This window comes from Diabrotica undecimpunctata, unplaced genomic scaffold, assembly GCF_040954645.1.
Source record: "Diabrotica undecimpunctata isolate CICGRU unplaced genomic scaffold, icDiaUnde3 ctg00000602.1, whole genome shotgun sequence".
In the NCBI taxonomy this organism is placed as follows: Eukaryota; Metazoa; Arthropoda; class Insecta; order Coleoptera; family Chrysomelidae; genus Diabrotica; species Diabrotica undecimpunctata.
This window is the reverse complement of record NW_027311910.1, coordinates 716,235-732,828: the sequence shown is the minus strand read 5'-3', so window position 1 is coordinate 732,828 and position 16,594 is coordinate 716,235. Positions and strand designations below refer to the sequence as shown.

General features: G+C 34.1%; 1 protein-coding gene across 1 annotated transcript; it reads right to left on the bottom strand.

Annotated features, from left to right (window-relative positions):
• Positions 1–246: 246 nt before the first annotated feature.
• On the bottom strand, positions 247–15,100 carry LOC140431249 (alpha-tocopherol transfer protein-like). The gene is made up of 5 exons (XM_072519185.1): positions 14,894–15,100; positions 14,346–14,634; positions 14,110–14,293; positions 1,669–1,845; positions 247–568 (listed from the first exon to the last, which is right to left on the bottom strand). The coding sequence occupies exons 2-5, from the start codon at positions 14,624–14,626 to the stop codon at positions 386–388; spliced, it is 825 nt and encodes a 274-aa protein (XP_072375286.1). The 5' UTR covers positions 14,627–14,634; positions 14,894–15,100; the 3' UTR covers positions 247–385.
• Positions 15,101–16,594: the final 1,494 nt, after the last annotated feature.

Genomic DNA, 16,594 nt, shown 5'->3' with positions numbered 1-16,594 from the left:
CCCAACTCTCGCATTTATTCAGAATTACGGGACAGTTTTTAGATTTAAAATTGAATGCAAAGTTTTTTACGCCTTTTAAAGTGGCTATTTGCAAATGCTCAATTACCTATTCACAACTATTAATCTTTTTATTGAATATATTAAACTGGGAATACTTAATTTCATGGTTTCACTGATAATTGTCCGAAAACGTTGCGATGAAAATTGCTGAAAATTAATGAAAATAAATAGACCATTTAGACCAAAAATATTTACTTCATTGTGAGTTTTTTTTTAATTCTAAATATTAATTAAACGTCTAATTAATTTTTCTCAACATATTTAACAATAAAAAATATAATATAAATATAAAAACTTAAATGAACAGTAGAAAAACAATAAATTTTTATTTAGAAATCGTTTTTCTTAGCCTTTCTTCTTCTTTCCAGTACAACTCCCTTTCTTTATATAACATCAATGTGTTTCTGTTAAGTTCATCTTCTGACTCCAGCTCTCCTCCCACCTCCTTGGGCAAACAACTTTTCGGGAACACTTCTTCCACGTTCCATCCCACCGGATGCATGTGTATCTAAAAAAACAAATTTTGTCTAAAGACGACTAAACAACTCTTGAAACATCAAATTTTAAGAAGGATCATTACGAGAGGCGAGTTTCTGGCGCCTTAAAACTGGAACATGCCGACTAAGTTAAGAAACCCCAAAAGAAAATCCTGGTCCTCCAAGCTTGGGAGTTGGAGCGATGGGACAGTCCCTCATCATTCGTAAAAAACTCTTTTGGCTAAAAATTCTAAACGAAACTTACTCAAGGCATGACTCACAAGACAATGGAAATTTTAATTGAAATGACGAAGCAAAAAATGGACATCATAGTAATCTCGGAAACCAAAAAGAAATTCCAAGGAAATGAACAGATTAAAGACTACATTCATGTATGGTCAGGAGTAGAGAAACACGTACACGCTAAATCAGGGGTCTCAATTCTTATAAAAAAATCTTTAAAAAATATATAAAAGACACGTATATATGCGTACATCTCTGAAAACATTCTGACAAAACTGTCATATCATACGGCATCGTAACAATAGTTGTTGGAGTCTGTGCGCCAACAGACGATTCAAATTAACAGGTTAAAGATTCCTTTTATGAAGAGTTATCAAACATTTGTAATAAAATAAAAAGTCATCAAGAAATAATACTGTAAGGAGACCTAAATGCCAGAGTAGGCTTTCAAATAGACGATGACTTGGTGGGACGGCATGGAGAAATAGTTAGAAATGGTTCAGGGGACAGCTTAATTAAATTGAGTCAACTTTTTGGTTTAAAAATAATGAATACCCAATTCCAACTTCGATCCAACAGAAGTCGATCATAGACTATATAATAATGAGACAGAAATCAAAATTTAAGTGCCAAGACTGTAGAGCAAAAAGAGGATCTAACTGTGGTACAGATCACTACTTTCTTTTAGCTAAGGGTTCTATATAAACAGCAGGTTTCATATTACCACCTTCTCCTCTCTAAACCTTCTCCTAAGCAAAAGTTATATAAATAAATAGTTAAATAAATATTTAAATTTGTGTTTCAATTGATGCAAGTTACAATTAATATTAGCTATGAGCACGTGTGCTTGGTTCTACAATACCTTCCAGGTTAAAGTGAAAATACTTACCCTTCTTACAATATCCGGGTCAATAATCGCAACAAGAATATTGATTAATTGTTCCAGAAAATAATTCCCGTTTATAAAATGCAACCCTATAAAAGGAAAAGGCAGCCCCTTTCCAAAATACGTAAAAAATTTTCTCAAGGACTCTGGCCATAATTTGAAAACATGCATAATCCCGAACTAAAAAAAAAATTAAATTAATATTAAGGTAACAAAGCATACAATAATAAATCATAACTAACAAAACATCAACATGAATGGACAGGACAGATCATCATCATCATTGGTGCTACAGCCCTATAAAAGAGCCTCGACCTTCCCAAGTCTATTACGCCAGTCAGTTCTATCCATTGCCAACTGTTGCCAGTTTGTTGCGCCTATTTGTCTACCATCCTCATCTACACCATCCCTCCATCTGAGTTTTGGTCTACCCCTTTTTCTACTTCCCACAGGTTGTGACATAAGGATTCTTCTAGGAGGGTTGTTCTGCTTTGATCCTGCCAGATGTCCTGCCCATCTTAGTCTTCCTATTTTTATAAAGAATACTACGTCTTTACCACCAAATATATGTTTATATCTGTGATATATCTCGTAGTTGTACCTCCTTCTCCAAACACCATTTTCACAGATGCCACCAAATATTCTTCTCATGATCCTTTGTTCAAATATAAGCAGGAGATTTTCATCTGCCTTGGAAATGGTCCATGCCTCCGACCCATATGTCAACACTGGTTGTATAAGGGTTTTGTATATGGTTATTTTTGTTTTTTGGCTTAAGTTTCTGCTTCTCATATGTCTACTCAGTCCAAAATAGCATTTGTTTGCTAGGATTATTCTTCGCTTGATTTCATCCGTCATGACGTTCTCCTTGGTGATCAGGGAGCCTAAGTATGTGAATTTGTCCACCATTTCAAAGGTAGAATTATCAACCGTGAATTGGTGGCCGATGTTTCTGGCTCTATTGTTGGGTGTTGATGCCATTATCTTAGTTTTATTTTCATTTACTTGCAGGCCCATATTTTTGAGGCGTTTGACAAGGTGGTATACATTTCTTCTAGCTTGCGTGTTGTGCGGGCAACTAGATCAACATCATCTGCATATGCCAAAATTTGGGATGATTTATTAAAAATGTTTCCTCTGCTGTCTATTTGGGCATCCCTGACCGCCTTTTCCAAAGCTATGTTGAAAAGGAGACACGCCAGCGCATCTCCCTGTCGCAGCCCAACATGCGTTTCAAATGCCTGTGATTGTTCGCCCTGTATTTGGACTTTGCAAACAATTTTACGAATTGTAGCCTTAACCAATCTTATCAGTTTATCGGGGATGTGGAATTCATCCATGGCTTCATAAAATTTATTTCTTAGGACACTATCATAGGCCGATTTAAAATCTACGAAAAGATGGTATGTGTCGATATTAAATTCATTGGTTTATTCCAGTATTTGCCTTAGCACAAAGATCTGGTCTGTTGTTGATCGACCAGGCCTAAAACCACTTTGATATTCGCCAAGAAGCTCATCTGAATATTCACTCAGGCGACCATATAAAATACTCGAAAATATTTTGTATGCTGTATTAAGGAGGGTTATTCCCCTATAGTTTCTACATTCTAATTCATCGCCCTTTTTGTGTAGCGGGCAAACGATCCCAATACACCACTCTTCTGGGATTTGTTCCTCTTCCAGGCTCTCAGTATGATTTTATATATATGATTAGTCAGAGTAGCACCTCCACATTTAATAAGTTCCGCGGGTATACCATCACTTCCTGGAGATTTATTATTTTTTAGGTGTTTTATTGCATCCCGTACTTCCTGAATTGATGGAGGCTTCAATGGTGTATTGTTGTTTGCTCCTGGGGGTGGTTGATTTGGATCTTCTACTTCGATAGTAAGCAGTTCTTTATAGTGTTCCACCCACCTTTTCAATACTTCTTCTTTTGTATTGAGTATATGCCCCTCCTTATCCTTACATAGTCCGATCCTTGGTTTAAATTCTTTTCTTGCTTTATTTAGATTTTTATAGAATTTTCTTGTTTGATTTTCCTTTTTAAATGCCTCAAGTTCTTCCAATATTCTATTTTCATAAGTTCGCTTTTTTCTCCGATGGATGTACTTCTCTTCTCTTCTGAGATCTTTACATTTTTGTTCTTTTTCTCGGGTTCTTCTTTGCTGCATCAGTTTATATGCATTGTTCTTTCTTCTTGTAATGTCCTCGCACTCAGCATCGAACCACTCATTGCGTGGTGGTGGTCTTTGCGGCCCTAGTAGTAGAATGTTATTTGCTGCGCCTTTAATGTAATTTTTACACATTTCCCATTGTTCACTAATTGTTAGATTCTCTTTAGTTATGTATTTAGTTTCGATATAGTTTTGAAACCTTTCTATCGTTTGCGGGTTTTTGAGGAGTTCAATATTAAGGCGCCTTGTTTTGTTACGTCTCTCCTTCTTCGCATTTGAGATTCTAGCCCGAATTCTTGTGCCAACTAGAAAATGATCTGAATCAATATTGGCGCCTCGATAGGTGCGGACATCCATAAGGTTGGAGAAGTGTCTAGCATCTATGATCAGGTGATCAATTTGGTTGTTCGTTAATGCATCAGGCGAGGTCCAAGTCCCCATATGTATTTTTTTGTGTAGAAAACATGTGCTTCCTACGATCATGTTCTTTGAGGCTGAGAAGGTGACTTGCTCGGTGTCCATTCGAATTAGTATTACATATTATGGAGACTATATTTACCAATGTGCGGTAGATATATTTCTTCCCTTCCGATTTTTGCGTTCAGATCACCGATTATTATTTTAATGTCATTTCTGGGACAATTGTCATATGTTCTTTCTAATTCATCATAGAAATTGTCTTTTTCTTCGTCTTGCTTGTCCTCTGTTGGAGCATGTACATTAATAAGGCTAATATTAAAAAACTTGCCCCTGATCCTTAAGCAGCTCATTAGCGGATTTATCGGCTTAAAATCTATAACCAAGTGCTTGACTTTATTATTGACTATAAAGGCGGACAGGACATACAGGAAACGATAAAAAAGCAAATACACCAACTTATATATGAAATCTAGAAACAAGAAGAAATGCCGCACCTTTGGTTCAAAGTATATGTTCAATATACTTATAACAAAGCAATAAGGTTTACTGCGAAAATTACAGAGCTATATTAAACACTTGTTATAAAATAAGGTATATATAGGGTAATATATATATAAGGTAGTTATAAAATAGGTAAGTTAATCAGATACTAGGGTAGTACCAAAGTGGCTTCAGAAATAATAACTGTGACAAATCAAATATGTTTACAAAGGAAATATGAAACTCATTAAATATTATGTTTATATGGAGCAACAATTTTTTTATTTCGAATATTTTCGACATATTGGGTCATTGACACGGGAGCAAAGGTTTACAATAGTATAGAATTATAAGTATCTACATTACACTTAAGCAGTTAAAGAAACACAAAACACAATATTATGTAAATTATGTTTTGTTAAACAATTGTGTAGTCTTTAAGAAGTCTATTAAGCTCTTGAGTCGGCATGAACAGTTCAGAAGTTTAGAGAACATAAGATGATCGTATGTCAAACGTGTGTGATCTATCATCAGTATTCGTATTGTTATCTTATATTTTCTCTTCAGGGATGTTAGGCATAAATAACATTAATAGCATGTTAATAATAATTTGTATCTTTCTGAGCTTTGTGTCTTTGGTGAATTTTGATTTTATATCTTCTTGGAGCTGTTTGTTGTATTCTTCATTTCCTTGGATGCCGATATGGGAAGGTACTCATATTATTGTTATTGAAGTCCCTCGGAAGGTGTGGAAATGGATCGAATCTAGTATCTTTTACACTGTTGTTGATTGAACATATTTTCTAACGAATGAATTGCAGATAAGGAATAGGTACACAGAGCTACACTTTGATGATTGTCAAAATAAAATTCGAGAGCTTTTGAAATACTAAAGAGTTTTCCAGAAAACACGCTACATTCGTTGGACATTCGGCATTGCCCTAATAGTGTATCAACTGTGGTGACAGAACAGCCAACTTCATCTGCGTTTCGGGATGCATCTGTATAAAGCACCTTATCATAGTGGAATGTATTCACAATATCCTTAAAAGCTTGTCGAAAAATGATATTATTTGTCGGTTGCTTATTAAATTTACAGAAAGAAGTGGATAAAAGTAGGTGCTCTAGACCATGGCGGGAATTCTGATCTTATAGATGCAAGTGTTTGAGATAATTTTGTGTCTTGGTACAAGGGTTGTACGATCTGTGGGATAAAAAATATACATCTGGCGAGTTTACGAGTCCAAGTATTGGTGACGTCAGATTACAATTGTTAAAGTCGGTTCACAACACTGCTCTCGGAATATGCTTGATAGCATTTCGATCTAGTCCTGCTGAAAATCTCTATTGTGAATCTCATGAACTCCTCCTTTACCTTCGGAGACAATCACTACTTCTGTCTTATGCTAGCAGAATTTCATCGAATCCGGTTAAGCCACAATTGATTGTAATGAAAATTACATTTTACCATCAGTTCCTAAACTAGACATAGTTAGTGCAGTTGAAAAAGTTCTCATTCGATATGAATTATTAAGGAGGAATTATTATGGAGAAAATAAACATCTGATAGCCAAAAGACACTAACGAAGAGGAAATCAAATTTTTTGTTCATTGTGAGCAATTATTTGATATTGTGCATACAGCCTACATAAATGAGGAGGTAAAATACAAACAAGCTTAAGTCACAAATAAGTAATTTTTCAGGGAGGGCGAAAAACTTGTAGATTTGCTCTGAAAAAGGATAATGAGTTCTAATCAATGTTATGCAATAGTATTGGTTCCAAACATGCGATTAAAATACTCATTTCAGTTAGGGTAGCTAAAAATAGTTTAAAAAATGATTTTGTTTTGTCAATATGGCAATAAGACCTTTTGCACGAACTCAGTGGAAATAAGTCGTTTTGCATGTAAAATGTTGTGCATATAAACTGATTTACATGTAAATAAAGTAATAAAGAAATGAATTAAAGGTTTAAATAGTTTTCTGAATAAACTTTTATTTTTATAAAATAATAATATAGGCATTACCTAAGTGAGAAACATTGTCATAATAGGTAGTTAATGCAACAAACAGTTTTTTAAATATGCAAGTCACAGCATTCATCGTCGAGGAAGTCACACATTTATTTCTGCTTCTCACCAGCAGCTGCTGTAGTGGATTCATCAAAAATTAAACTCTTGTCCCAACCAAGGTGTGGATCAGAAGTAGACCAGTCTTCTCCAAACATTTTGTTCAAGTGTTTGTCAACGTCTTTGGTTAACACATAATGAAGTGGTAGTTCTTCCAGTCTGGCTTGTCTTAGATTATCTTTCCCTTTCTTTCTCAAAGATACAAAAACTCTTCTTCTTCATACCTCTAGTTTTCAAGCCTCTTGCCAACACAATATTTTTGTAAGACTTTCCTTTTTATTTTTTTCGGAGGTGTTCAATTTCTTCTTGTGTTCGGTAGCGTGTTTCAATTCTCTTCAGTTCACTAATTGATTAGATGTCCTTATAGTATTTACTTAGCTTCTTAGTATCAAGTAGTAGCCAATATTTTCCTAGTACTTTTATCTTTCCTATACCACTGTAGATGTCATGGTATTCCTGTTTAATTAAAATTATGTTTTTTTTGCAACTGCTTTTCTAGTCTTCCAAAAACATGGTCGGCCGGTAAAAAAACTATGTCCGCATACAGGAAAACACAATAAAATTTTTTGGATTAATGTTTTGTGTGTTTCCAAAAAATGAATAAGTGTTCTCAGGACAATATTATTTTTATTTTGAGAAACACCATCCATCCATCCATCCAATGGCGCTACAGCCCAAATCGGGCCTTGGCCTCGTTCAACAGGCTTCTCCAACCATCTCTATTTACCGCTGTTCTTTTCCATGAACGCGTTCCCAGGCAGTTCCTGGCATCCTCATCGACTTCATCTTCCCATCTCTTTTTAGGTCTTCCAACAGGTCTTTTTCCCTGCATTCTTGCATTTAATAATTTTCTGGGGATTCTATTCTCATGCATGCGGACCACGTGCCCTGCCCATCGTAATCTCTGCAGTTTAGTATGTTGTGCTAGAGTTGGTTCGCTATATTGCTCGTATATTTCTCTATTGTACCTAATTCGCCAGTTGTTGTTTTCACTTATTGGGCCCAGGATCCTACGTAATATTTTTCTTTCAAACACATCTAATGCATTGGCAGATTTCTGTGTCACCACCCATGTTTCGCAACCATAACTTACTATGGGCCTGATTATTGTTTTATAGACCCGGAGTTTTGTTTTCCGGTGTACGTCTCGCGATTTGAATATGTGGCCCATCGCGAAATAGGCTTTATTTGCCAGCACAATTTTGAGAAACACAATCATCACTAAACAACTTTAGTACAGAACAGCCTTGAAAATCAGCTTCTATGAAATAGTTAAAAAGAGCCGATGATATTTCCACAGTACCTTTTTCTGCCTGCTCCTCTGTCCAAGTATAGAACATATGGTTTTGAGTTTTTAAATCAGTAATACAAAAGTTATAAAACCCAATTTGTTTTGCATAATAAGCTTCTTGAATTGGACTTTTCGGTAGTGGCTATTTGTTGAAGATCAAAGCAAAGGCTAGCAGAATGAGGAACATCCATTTTCATGTACTCATAAAACACCTTTATTCTTCTTGAATGAATCCGCTTTAACATTAACCATTAGCTGCGCCTTTTCAGCAGACCGTGCTGGTGCACTTTTAATTTGTTCTTTGAGAAGGCAACACGTACTGCAAGTATCGGAGGCAGGTGACTTAAAACCTATGTCAAAATCTTTTATAAAAATCCTCCTAAACTGATCATTATACATTTAACTTAGTTTACTAATACTTCACTCACTACTTAGATACAATATTTTGGATTTCTTTCTGTTGTAATATGATTCAGTTCCTCTGAGCTTTTTATGAACTATTTAACACTTTCCTTCTTCAGACAGTACTTATTTTGGTTAGTGTCACCTCCTCTTTTCTCTTCAACAGCAAACCCAAATTGCACTTTTTTGGCTATGTTTTCTATTCTAGTTTCTCCAGTACCAATAACAGTGCGAAAAAATGTTAAACAGACAGAAGTTTAACCACCAGAGACAGTTTGAAAGAAGTATCGTATTAAATACTGTCGCTCAGGTCCAGGTTTTTTCTTTTTGTTTTTGTTTATCGGCCTAGGTCTATTACTATTGATTTGTGTTGTATGAATCAGACTGGAAATTATATTGTCTTATCTTTTCTTGTCTGGAACTTTATAAAACTCTTCTTTGAAAGCTTTGGTGTAATTAGGCCTTATTTTTACACACGTGAAACGTTTATTATTGTGTTTACACGGTACAAAAACTAGGGCTCTTTTAGGAGCTGCATACCTGGTAATTTGTTCACTTTTCCTTTTTCCTCCTGTTACTCTTCTCTTTCTAGTCCCTTCATTTCGTTCACCAACACTTACACTTCCATCTGTACCATCCATTCTCCTTTAAATAATAACGTAATTACTAATTGTTTCTAAATACGTTGACAATCTAAATAGTAATTACAAAATCTTTTAATACAAAACCCTTACATCACCTTAAATTTGCAAGGCTCACTGGGTCAGTAATGGCAATTGCAGCGTTTCTATTGGTTGGTTGGAAATAAGCTGGTTTGCATGGACCAGTACAGTGGAAATAAGTTGTTTTGCATGTAAAGGTGTTTTTTAACATACTGTTACCATTGAAAATATTTTTTTGCATCAATCAGATAGAATAAACGACTTTGGCTACAACAGAAGTGGCACATCTAACTTAACTTTGATTTTTGTATGACTTAAGGCTGTTTGCGTGTTACCTCTTCAAATATAGGACATAAAAGAGAAAAAGGTAGGTACATATTTACGTTTTTTTTTTAACTATGCGTTAGGCACAGTCTTTAGGTACCTCTCTCTCTGGCAAGTTCTTGTCAAAAGTTCTAAACATTTTTTATTGTTTATATGAATGGAGCATGAGTTAACGAAAAAAATACAATGATTTCTTGATGTTCAATAAGTTCTTGAGATTCTGAAGAAAAACCACAGGTTCTAAAGCAGTTTTTCACTGTGAGGAGTGTTATGTTTCGCCATGCTTTGTCCACCATCCTCATTGCTTGGGAATATTGATAGAAGAAATCGTATTTTGCTCCATATCAGCTATCATTCTTCTAACAACTTCTTTTCTGTATAATGTTTTAAAATTTTTAATTGTACCCCCATCCAAAGGTTCTAGTTGTGATGTGTTTGGTGGAAGAAATTGTACTTTGATTGCCTTTAATGGTGGTATGTCCTCGTGTGCTGTACAGTTGTCGATGAACAGAATAATTTTTCTATTTGAAGTTACCATTTGCTTATCTATATTAATCAGCCATTTTTTAAAAAGTTCTGCTGTCATCCATGCTTTTTTATTGGCTTCATAATCCATGGGCAGTGATTTTAAGCCTGCAAAACACCGAGTTTTTTTTTGACTTACCTATAATTATGATTATGACTTATGATTGATAATGTACTCTCGTGTATTTCAAACTGAGCCGCAACTTCTTTTCTTTTGAATCCGTTTTTCACTGCTTCTATAGCTTTTAATTTATCAGCATATGTTAGCGTTGTTAATTTTCTTTTTGAACTCATTTTAAGTAAGTTATTACACAGTACGTAAAGCGATGTTTTTAGCACAGTGATCCATTTGTACATTTCACATTGTACAATGGACAATGACATTATGTAGTTTACATTAAGTGAACACGTACAAGCAATACATATGACTAAAAGCACGTTCTTTCGAAATGACTCATTGGCAAACAATTTTATGATATAGAAGTTGTGGAAACATTTCTTTAAGTTACTGAGGGCCAATACTGAGATTATTTATTTAAGTTGTAGAGGTTTTGGGCTCCGATGGAAAGGGAACATATAATTTTTTGAAGTTCCCGAAACAGGTCGATTTTTGTTAAAGTACCCATGTTATAACGTACATGGAGTAGGGATAATGTCACCGTTGTAGGTGTAGTGACGTAATCGTTAATTTTTTTAAATAGAAATCGGTATAATGCGACACCTCATTTAAACGAGAATTTAATTCTCTATTTAACGAGATTACATTTTTAACTAAAATATTTTTTTATTAGTATAAAAACAATTTTTTTAAATTTAAATTCAACTAAATTACAACTAATTATTTAATTAATAATGTACTTTAAAGTATCCAAATTATGCATAATAATTATTTTAAATTAAATGTTCGAAATGCCATCCATCGGTTTCTTGACAATATGCGAATCTACGGATACATTCATCAAGTACATTGCGGATGACTTCTGGAGTAATTGGACTCATTTCATGCCTTATTCTATCTTTCAAGTCCTGTAAGTTTTGGAGTATATTGACATAAAATTTTGATTTTATGTAACCCCACAGGAAAAAGTCTAGAGGTGTTAGATCTGGCGACCTTGCTGGCCACTCTATAAAACCTCGTCTTCCGATCCCCCTCCTGGGAAAGCAATGATTTAAAAATTTACGTACTTCACGTGCGTAATGCGAAGGGGCTCCATCTTGTTGAAACCAGATATTTTCACTCGGTAAATTTGGATTATTAGCATTTGGATACATGTTAGCAAGGACAGGTATAAGTTAATTTCTCAAAAAAGTTAAATAACGTTCTCTTGTTAGATTTTCTTCAAAGAAAAAAGGGCCAATGATTCTGTCATTAATGATCCCTGCCCATACATTTACTTTCTGAGGATATTGCGTGTGTGACTCAGTCATCCAATATGGGTTTTCTTGACTCCAAGATCTGCAATTTTGACGATTCACGGTACCATGTATAAAAAATGTGGCTTCATCGGAAAAAAAGGATTTGATTGATGAAATGTGGATTGCGGATACATACATCCTGCATAATATCAGAAAATTGAAGCCGGAGAACGGGATCGTCGTAGTTTAATTCCTGATGTAGTTGAATTTTGTAGGGATGGTATTTTTCTTTTTTTAAAATACGAAATACCGATCTTTGGGAAACTCCAGCATATTCACCCATTTATGTTGAACTACTGTGAGGATTGTCATGTACATTTAATAAAATATCAAGTTTCACATTGTCTTCAATTTTAGGACGCCCAGCATTTGGAATATGTTTAACATGCCCAGTTTCTCCAACTTTTCGGACTATTTTACTTACCGTTGATTGGCTGATGGGACTGTCTGGATATGTTGCGTTGAATAAATTGCATACCTCGTTATGTGTTCCTTTTTTTATCTCCGCATCCGCTAAGAATTAATATTTCTATGCGTTGTGTTTCATTTAGGGGAGTCACAATTTAGTATTCAAAAGTAAAAATTACAATTGACAACTGATGACAATTAACATTACAGTAACTATGCCACTATCACTTGCTTGAATTAACATTTGACAAAAAGTTTCAGTATTTATGAGAAAACTTTTTGTGTCCGTTATTATTTTTACTTATTTTTTTTTAAGTATTTACTTCAGAAAGTCATGGCAGGAACCGATGGATGGCATTAAGAATATTTAATTTAAAATAATTGTTATGCATAATTTGGTTACTTTTAAGTACATTATAAATTAAATCACTAGTTGTAATTTAGTTGAATTAAAACTAAAAAAAATTGTTTTTGTACTCTTAAAAAATATTTTAGTTAAAAATGTAATGATGTTAAATAGAGAATTAAATTCTCCTTCAAATGAGGTGTCGCATTATACCAATTTCTATTTAAAAAAATTAACGGTTATGTCACTACACCCACACCGGTGACGTCATCCCTACTCCATGTACGTTATAAGATGGGTATTTAAAATCGACCTGTTTCGGGATTTCCTTCAAAACTCGACGGTTCTATATATATATATATATATATATATATATATATATATATATATATATATATATATATATATATATATATATATATTCCATCGGACTGATTAAAATCGATCTTTATTCCTCTACCTAAGAAACCAAACGTTAAGAAATGTAGCGACTGTAGACTTATTAGTTTAATGAGCCATGCCGTTAAAATACTGTTGCATATTCTTCTAAATCGAATTAACAACAAGTGCGAAGAAATAATTAGTCAAGAGCAGTTCGGGTTCCGGAGATGCCTTGGAACTAGAGAAGCACTATTTTCTATACAAACATGTGCTTCATTGATTTTGAAAAGGCATTTGATCGCGTTCAGCATACCAGACTAATTACCGCCTTGCAGAGCATCCAACTAGATGAGAAAGACATCAAACTTATTGCCAAACTTTACTGGAACCAGACAGTCATTATTAATACCAACAACAGAGAATCAAAGCCAATCAGTATTGAACGAGGCATAAGACAAGGCTGTATACTATCTCCCACCCTCTTTAACGTGTATTCTAAGAATCTATTTAGGGAAGCTTTAAAAGATCAAAAAGGAATTATCATAGGAGGAGAAATAATTAACAATATACGGTACGCCGACGATACTGCGATTCTAGCTGAAAACATCTACGATCTGCAGGAGCTAATCAATAGAGTTGACATGGAATGCACAAATTGGGGACTGTCGATAAATATTGATAAAACTAAATACATGGTGACCAGTAAAGTGGATATCGGCGCAACCCAACTGATATTAAACCAACAACAGCTGCAGAGAGTTCAGAGATTCAAATACCTTGGATGTTGGATTACCCAAAATCTAGATCCATCCTTCGAAATTCGATGTAGAATTGAACAGGCAAGAAACTCATTTCAAAAATTCAAGCCTCTATTATCCAATAATTCAATAAATTTGGAAATCCGTGAAAAGTTTACAAGATGTTACGTGTGGTCTGTACTTTTGTATGGATGTGAAACTTGGACTTTAAACGCCGATATCATGAATAAAATCGAGGCGTTTGAGATGTGGTTGTATCGAAGGATATTAAAAATTCCATGGACTAGCAGAACCAGAAACGAAGAAGTTCTTCGAAGAATGGGACATCAACGAACTCTATTAAATATTATTAAGAGGCGTAAACTAGAATATCTTGGACATATAATCAGAGGACCAAGATATGAGTTCCTTCGGCTAATTCTCAACGGTAAAATCGAAGGAAAGAAATGGATAGGACGGAAGAAACTCTCTTGGTTGAGGAATTTGCGGCAGTGGACAGGTTTGACAGCGGACCAATTGCTACACGTAGCGCAAGACCGAGATCAGTATAAAAATATTATAAGCATGGTAGTTGCCGACGTTCCGTAGGGATATGGCACTCTAAGAAGAAGAAGATATATATATATATATATATATATATATATATATATATATATATATATATATATATATATATATATAGTAGGTATGCTAGTAGATTCAATTAAGTATAACATTCTTACCCCTTTCAAATCAGCTAGTATAATAACTCCATCGGGAGGGTTAGTGTGATGTTCGATATCAAAGATCATCAATGATGCTTTCATGATAGGATGCAGTTCAAAGCTAAAAAAATCAGTGTCCCTGACACTAGCATATAGAACAAGATAGTTATCTTCTGTTCTTCTTGGGATACTCACAAGTCTCCTAAAACAGAAAACTGTAAAGTTCAAATGTTTTTAATAATGAAAATACTTACAATGTGTTAAGAGCCATTTGAACATCTATTCTTTCAAGATTTCTGTCATCAAACATTTCAGGTGCCTCATATCTTAAGCCGTAATGCGATCTTATACAGTCTTTAGTTAGGTCGATGTCATTATTCCGCGACATTAAAAATAGAGCGATAAGTTCATCGTGAATTGAAGATGGAATATATGATTCAATAGTTGTGGGCAACCACTGTTTAATAATATTAATATTTTGTATAGAAGTTCTGTTTTTTGCAACCAAATCTTGAATGGTAAACTTAAAGTTCATCTTTTATGCTGGAAGCATCACATTTGTTAGTACTTGTGGTATATGATCAGGTTGTTGCTAATTGTATCTAAATCGTTTCAATGCAAAATACAAACAATTGATTTAATTGCTATATTGAATTACATGGAATAGGCCCTCTACACATGAAATCTGCTATGTGTAATAACAAACTAATCACCTAACTACGCCTAAATGCATTAATAGACTATTGAAAGTAATCTGGTTTGAAAAACTAATATATTATTAGAAAATCAACACAATATTTACCTTTTGTTTATTTCTGTTATGAAATTTACTTTTCTCGTATCTACTATAGTATCTTTTAATCACAATATTTCCGAACAGAAATTTTAATCTCCGCCTTCACTAATATCGCCTTGACTTTTATAAAATTATGTCGACAGGATAAGAATTTTGTTATCACATTTCTGATTTGTTGGTATATATACGGGGAGTTAGGTTATTAAGTGTTGTCTACTAAGCAAAAACTTTCTGCAAGACATACGGAGTTACATATTTCTAATTGACAGAGTGAGACAGCGATAGAATTGTTAAACGTAGTTAAATTAATTTAGTAGAATATTTAAACCCCCCCTTGACTATTTATGTCTTCTAATGTAATTCTTGACCTAGGAAGCGATCATAGACTAATAAGAACAAAACTAATAATTAACAAAAAACTAGAAAGAAAAAGAATACATGAAAAAAGATACAAATGGACATCTGAAGAAATCAAAAATAGTGAATTTAATAAAAAGATAGCGCATGCATTAAAACAAGTTAGTATGCAGCAGATAAACTCCAATGATATTGATGATTTGAATAACCTTATTACCGAAACAGTGAATAAAAGCCTTCTGCAACTGAAAAAACCAAAAACAACATACAATGAATTAGACAAAGAAATATTACAACAAATAAAAAGAAGGAAGATCTTAAATAAATCTAACAAAAAGGGAACCGACGAATATAGAGAACTTAATAGGCAGATTAGAAAAGGAATCAGACAACAAAAAGAAAAGAAAACGAAAAATTAATAACAACAACTATTGAAAAAAATAAGAGTATGAAATGCCTCAGACCGACACTAGGACGACGTCAGATGATATCATTAATGGGAAAAGACGAAAATGTAATCACAACTAGAGAAAATATACTGACACAGAACTTTACAGAACACATCAACAAGATTATGAGATGAGACCAGCACGGAAATTAATAAAAAATGTTGGATCAGAAATAATGCCAAAAATAACAATTTCAGAGGTAACTACAGCATTGGAAAACATGAAGAGAAATAAAGCTGCAAGAGAAGATAGTATTACCACAGATATGATATTAGGAGGTAAGGAACTAATTGCAATTGTAACTAAGCTTGTGGACAGTTGTTTACATCAGGGCAAAGTCCCTAATAACTGGAACAACTCTAAAGTAATCTTATTACACAAGAAAGGTGATAGTCGAAAATTGGAAAACTACAGACTCATCAGCCTACTGTCACACCTGTTTAAAATACTCACCAAAGTCATAACTACTCGACTAACAAGGAAATTAGACGAATACCAACCATATGAACAGGCAGGTTTTAGAAAAGGCTATTCAACTTCCGATCACCTGTTAACCACAAAAATATTAATAGAATTTCAATACCATAGAACACACGGCCGTAATAAACGCAATGCAAAATTGTAGAATAGACAGCAGATATATTAACTTATTAAAAGAAACTATGAACCAAGCTACAGCTACATACTACCTAAATGAAAATAAACACACGAACCCTGTACCATTAAACAGGGGAGTCAAGCAGGGAGATACTTTATCACCCAAACTGTTCACCTTAGTTTTGGAGGACGTTTTTAAAAACATAAATTGGAAATATAAGGGAATAAACATCAATGGCCGCTACCTCAGTAATCTACGATTTGCAGATGACATAAACCTGATAGCTACTGACCTACAAGAAAT